This window comes from Lactuca serriola, chromosome 1 (genome assembly GCF_051521515.1).
Source record: "Lactuca serriola cultivar US96UC23 chromosome 1, Lser_US96UC23_V15, whole genome shotgun sequence".
In the NCBI taxonomy this organism is placed as follows: Eukaryota; Viridiplantae; Streptophyta; class Magnoliopsida; order Asterales; family Asteraceae; genus Lactuca; species Lactuca serriola.
This window is the reverse complement of record NC_136408.1, coordinates 592,723-599,200: the sequence shown is the minus strand read 5'-3', so window position 1 is coordinate 599,200 and position 6,478 is coordinate 592,723. Positions and strand designations below refer to the sequence as shown.

Genomic DNA, 6,478 nt, shown 5'->3' with positions numbered 1-6,478 from the left:
CTTTGTCAACCGAGGTGTTCAAACTATACCTATTATAGTTTATCAAAAGTGTTGTATGTGTTTGAATGAATCCTTGTTATGCTAGTCATTGTATTATCATAAAATGACATTTGAAATAATGAGTGTACACCGTACACACCTTGCCCAGCATGTTACATGGTGTGGGTAACTCTTATACATGTACTCTACAGTTTTGTAAAAAACATCAAGTTTAAGTTGGGTAAAATAGTCTGTAATACAGGGCACAACATTGTTGTTGTACTCTGTCAAGAAAAGTTTTCAAATATATTTTGGTGTTTTAACTTGTATCCGCCCTCGAAAACTAAAGAAATCGGGAAAATGTAGAGGTATGAACTCACCTGGAAAGTGTGGTGATTTAACGAAAATGGGGTTTTTCCTCGGGAAGCACTTCGACCGGGAAGTGGTGAGTTTTTCGGGAATCTCGAAGCTTCGGATCTTGGTCGTGGCTGAGGTATGAAACCGAGAAGTCGGGATCGTCTCGGGATGCTAAACGTGGAGTAAGAGTGAGAGATAAAAAGGAAATGGGCAAGGAAAGTCGGAGGTCTCGCATGCTATTTATAGGAGAGAAAACTGCCCTCGTACGTTGGGCGTACACCGAAGTACGCTGGGTGTACCTCGCACGCTGGGCGTACCCTCATACGCGGGGGGTACGTCAGCGATGACGTCATGGTCTCCGGTCTTCAGATGGGACAACAGTAGAGCGGTAGGGGGGCGACGTGGACGATCCGAGTCCATGCATCTCGTACACTGGGCGTACTCCTTCGGATAAGCCTCGATGTGTGTGCCAAAAAATTTCTACAAATTTCATTTAGACTTCGTCGGCTAATTTTGACTTTAATTTTTAATATTATTTTTTAAATAGGCCTGGAGAGGATAATTCCGTTAAAAATCCATAACTTCTTCATCCGATGTTTGTTTTTGTCTGTATTTTTACTATTGTACTACTATTATAGAGACCTTCAAATCTCGTTTAGGTTGCATCGGCTGAAAATCACTCGATCTTAAATTCGAATTTTTAGCTGTCTACCGCTGAGCTGAAATTTAGAAAAATCATAACTTCCTCATACGAAGTCAGATTTGGACGTTCTTTTGATGTACGCTCACGGTTTATCATAATCTATGACTTTCGTTTAGATACTTAAGGCTAAAAGTATTTTATTGAAATTTCACTTTTCACGCTTAACAGCATTTTACCGGTTTTGTCACGAATATTTGATTGGTCATAACTTTTTCGTTATAAATCGGATTTGAGTGTTCTTTATATTTCTGAAAACCTTGTCACGATATCTAACATTTTATGTATCCCAATTGAGACTTTTGAACATTTCATTTTTGACGTTATTTTTATTGATTCCAAAATAGATTATAATATTTGAATTTTTTAACATTACATTGACTTGGAGTATCGGGTTGTCACATCATCCCCCCGTTAGAGAGAATTTCATCCCGAAATTAATTCTACATTAAGAATCTATGGACTAGGGAAGAGATGTGGGTATTTCTGTCTCATTTGATCTCCGCGCTCCCAGGTATATTCAGGTCCTCGCTTTGCATTCCAACGGACCTTCACAATGGGTATGCGACTTTGGTTTGTCCTCTTAATTTCCCGATCCATGATTTCTACAGGATCTTCTACGAAGTGGAGACTCTCGTTGATTTCAATTTCTTCCAGAGGGATGACGAGAGTCTCATCGGACAGACATTTCTTTAAGTTTGACACGTGAAAGGTAGGAGGAATGTGAGTGAGTTCCTGGGGTAATCGTAGCTTGTATGCCACCGGACCAATCCTGGCGAGGATTTCAAATGGTCCGATATACCTTGGATTTAGCTTCCCACATTTTCCAAAATGTATTAATCCCTCCAAGGTGATACTTTCAGAAGTACTCGACCCCCAACGTGGAACTCCAAAGGTTTACGTATTTTATCCGCGTAGCTCTTTTGTCGGTCTTGCGAAGCCTTCATTCTTTCTCACATTTGGACGATCTTCTCGGTTGTTTCCCTTATGATCTCCGGGCCAGTGAGTACGCTGTTAGGAACTTGTCCTTTTACTAGTTGCGTATCACCCACCTCAGCCCAGCACAGGGGTGATCTGCACTTACGACCATAGAGGGCTTCGAATGGAGCGACTTTGATGCTAATGTGATAATTATTATTGTATGAGAATTCGATAAGGGGTAAATGAGCATCCCAAGCTTTACCAAAGTCTATCACACAAGCTCTTAACATGTCCTCTAATGTTTGAATGGTCCTTTCACTATGCCTGTCGGTCTGTGGGTGGTAGGCTGTACTCATGTCCAACCTAGTTCCCAAAGCTTTCTGTAGGGACTGCCAGAATCGTGACGTGAACTAACTATCTCTATCCGAGATAATGGATATCGGAACCCCGTGAAGTCTCACCACTTCTTTAATGTAGATCCTTGTTAGCTTCTCCATTTTGTCTGTCACTTTTATTGGTAGGAAGTGTGCAAATTTGGTTAATCTGTCGACGATTACCCAAATGATGTCAAGTCCGCCCGTTGTCTTGGGTAACTTGGTAATGAATTCCATCGTAATCCGCTCCCACTTCCACTGGGGTACCTTTGGCTGCTGAAGTAGCCCCAAGGGCTTATGATATTCCACCTTAACCTTGGTGCAAGTCAGGCACTTGCCCACAAAGGTAGCTATTTCGACTTTCATGTTTGGCCACCAATACAGCTTCTTGAGATCTAAATACATCTTGTATGAGCTGGGATGTACTGAGTAACGAGTTTTATGAGCTTCGTTCATGACAACGTCCCTGAATCCACCAAAATTTGGTGTCCAGATCCGTTTCATGAGACAACGAACTCCGTCATCTCTGACTTCAAGATTTTTGTCCATTCCTCTCAATGCTTCACTTGCCACGTTCTCTGGTTTTAAGGCTTCTTCCTGTGCTACTTTGATTTTTGCGGATAGGTGTGAATGGATGGTCATGGTTAACGTCTTTACTCGGCGGCTCGAGTATTCCTTTCTGCTCAGGGCGTCTACAACCATGTTGGCTTTTCCGGGGTGATAACGAATCTCGCATTTGTAATCATTTAGAAATTCCACCCATCATCTTTGCCTCATGTTGAGTTCTTTTTGATTGAGGATATGCTGAAGGCTTTTGTGGTCGTTGAAGATAGTGCACTTAGTGCCGTAGAGGTAATGCCTCCAGATTTTTAGGGTGAAAACTACCGCTCCTAGTTCAAGATCGTGCGTCTTAAGCTGTCTTGAGGCGTAGGCAATGATCTTTCCTCGTTGCATTAACACACATCCCATACCTTGGTTCGATGCATCGCAATAAACCACAAAGTCCTCTATTCCCTCGGGTAGGGACAAGATCGGAGCACTGCACAGGGCTCGTTTCAACGTTTGGAACGAAGCCTCTTGCTTATCCTCCCAGGTGAAGGTCACTCCTTTTTGAGTCAAGGTGGTGAGGGTTTTGCGAATTTGGAGAAGTTTTGGATGAATCTTCAATAATAACCGGTGAGTCCTAAAATTTGACGGATTTCCGTGGGTGTTCTTGGCGCTGCCCAGCTCTCGATTGCCTTGATCTTTGAAGGGTCCACATGTATCCCTTCCTTGCTGACTACATGTCCGAGGAAATCCACTTCTCGGATCCAAAACTCGCACTTTGAGAACTTTGCGTACAATTTCTCCGCCCTTAGTGTCTCTAGGATTTGACGTAAATGCTTGCTGTGTTCTTCCTCACTTCGGGAGTAGACTAGTATATCATCGATGAAAACAATCACGAACTTGTCTAAGTAAGGTCGACACACCCGATTCATCAGATCCATAAATACCACAGGTGCATTTGTTAAGCCGAAAGGCATCACTACGAACTCGTAGTGACCATAGCGCGTTCTGAAGGCTGTCTTGGGAATATCCTCCTCTTGAACTCGTAGTTGATGGTACCCTGATCTAAGGTCAATCTTTGAGAAGAAACTTGCTCCTTGTAGCTGGTCGAAGAGATCATCGATTCAAGGCAAAGGATATCGGTTTTTAATGGTGAGTTTGTTTAATTCGCGGTAGTCGATGCACATACAGAATGATCAATCCTTTTTCTTGACGAATAAGATTGGTGCTACCCAAGGCGAGAAGCTTGGCCTTATGAAGCCTTTGCTTAGTAGCTCATTCAATTGACTAGACAATTCCTGCATTTCGGCTGGGGCTAAATGGTATGGAGATTTGGCTACAGGATTAGCTCTAGGAATTAGGTCGATTCGGAATTCGACTTGTCTAGCAGGGGGCACTCCGAGAAGGTCTTCTGCGGATACGTCGGGGAAATTATAGACCTCCGGAATGTCCTTGATGTTTTTCGCTTCTTGTTTTGGGTCTATGACGTGGGCTAGGAAGGCGTGGTACTCCTTGAGGAGACACTTTTGAGCCTTGACACAATAGATGATTTGAAAGCTTGATCTAGGTTTGTCTCTATAAACGACAAGAGTTTTGCCATTTGGCAGATTAAGGCGAACGACCTTTTCGTGACATAGGATTTCAGCACGATGATGGCATAACCAATCCATGACAATAATGACATCAAAACTTTTTATGGTGACCGACATAAGGTCGATTTGGAAAGAGTGATTGTTTAGAGTGAGGGTACACTCGGTGTAAATGTCGTTAGTGTTCTCTGTTTTTCCGTTAGCCATTTCTACGGTGAATGTGTGTTTTAGTGTTTGCGGTTTTTGTTTAAGCAAGCATTTAAATTGATGGCTCACGAAGCTTTTCTCTACGCCACTATCGAAAAGAATGCATGCGTATGTATTGTTGAGGAGAAACGTACCGGTGACCACAGTTGGTTCTGTAACTGCTTCCTTATGTCCTATCGCCAGAACTCTGCCCACTTCGCCGGTGTTGGGGTTTCTTGCCTTCGGGCAGTTACGTTTGAGGTGTCCTGCTTCTCCACATCCATAGCAGGTTCGGCTTGCTCCGGCATTTGCAGCTTGTGCGTTTGGTTGGGCTGGAGTTCTACAGAATCGGGCAGTGTGCCCCTTCTTGTTACAGTTGGTGCATTGCATTTCACGGCATGCACCGTTGTGGTGGTAGTTTCATTTTTTGCACTTGGGTAGGTTCCCAGCGTATTGCCTTATCGAAGTTGGGTTGGCAGTAGTTATGGCAGCGTTCACAGCAACCAATTGTTGCTTTTTGGCAGGGTCTTGATCAGATAGACCCTTCTTCTTGTTCAAGAATTTCCTTTTGTTGTTTCCCTCTTTAGCTTGCTCGGAGGTGGTTGTCACAGTGCCATGGCTGGCTTTATGGTTGATGAGTTGTTGTGCCAGTTATTTGGCACTATCAAAGTTAGTTGGCTGTGAGGCCAATACATTCCCTTAAAGTTGGGGAGATAGTCCCCGTATGTATCTCTCCACCTTCTTGCTTTCCGAGGGAACCATCCCTGGACACAATATGGCTAGATCACTAAACCTTGAGGTATAAGACAGGATGTCAAAGCCTGTCATTTTGAGACCCCAAAGTTCTTCTTGCAACTTTTGTATCTCGCCCCTTGGGTAGTACTCTTTCATCAACATGGTCTTCAGATCTTCCCATGTTATCGAGTTAGCCACCGGAAGTGTCAATGTCTTGACGTGGCCATTCCACCAGGTGAGTGCCCTTTCAGAGAATGTGCATGCTACAAACTTGACTTTGTTTGTTTCAGGGCATGCAGATATTTCAAAGATGGATTCGGTTTTCTCAAACCATTGTAGCAGTGCTATGACACCTCCGCTTCCATTGAAGGTTTTAGGTTTGGAATTAGTAAAGTCTTTGTAGGTACACTCTCTCGAGCGTCCCTGACTGTCCCCGTTGTTAGAATTTGTGTCACCATTACTTGCACCACCCGCATTATTGGTGCTGATTTGGGACATTGCGGCTGTTACGGCAACCTGGAACATTACCGGGTCAAACTGAGGGGTTGGTGGAGGTGGCGGTGGTGCAGCTCATGCGGCGCCGCCACGTCTAGGATTCCTACGAGGTGGCATTTTCTACCATAAAAGAATGAAAAGACAATAAGTTTTTGATAGCGCTCATAAGTCGAGAGTTAAGCTAAACATTATTAGTTCTTTATGTGCATCATGATTCCGACTTGTAAAGATATTGTATGAATCCATTCATACTATAGGTTTATAAATAATAAAATATAGGCTTTATGAATGCTGGAAGATTTGTTTCCCCTGAAATGTCTGTGATAGAATCCATTTTGGGCCCATCTATCAATCGTTTGATGTATAATATTTACATATAATTAAGATTAAATAAACTTTTGAATCTAATGGGTCTGACCTGGGCCCACAACCAAACAAGGAATAGGATCCAAGGTCGAACGACCATATCTAGGTCGATATGGTCATAGTTGTACCGCCTGTGTTTCTGGGCTTGTCATTAATAGTGATGTAATAGTCTAGGTTAACCTTTGTAACCCGTTTTGAAATAATAGAACTGTATTGTTTGAGTATTATGT

At 43.0% G+C, this 6,478-nt stretch overlaps 1 protein-coding gene across 1 annotated transcript; it reads right to left on the bottom strand.

Annotated features, from left to right (window-relative positions):
* Positions 1 to 5,351: 5,351 nt before the first annotated feature.
* LOC145100038 (uncharacterized) lies at positions 5,352 to 5,885 on the bottom strand. The gene has a single exon (XM_079037469.1). It carries the CDS (start codon positions 5,883 to 5,885, stop codon positions 5,352 to 5,354), a length of 534 nt encoding a protein of 177 aa, XP_078893595.1.
* Positions 5,886 to 6,478: the final 593 nt, after the last annotated feature.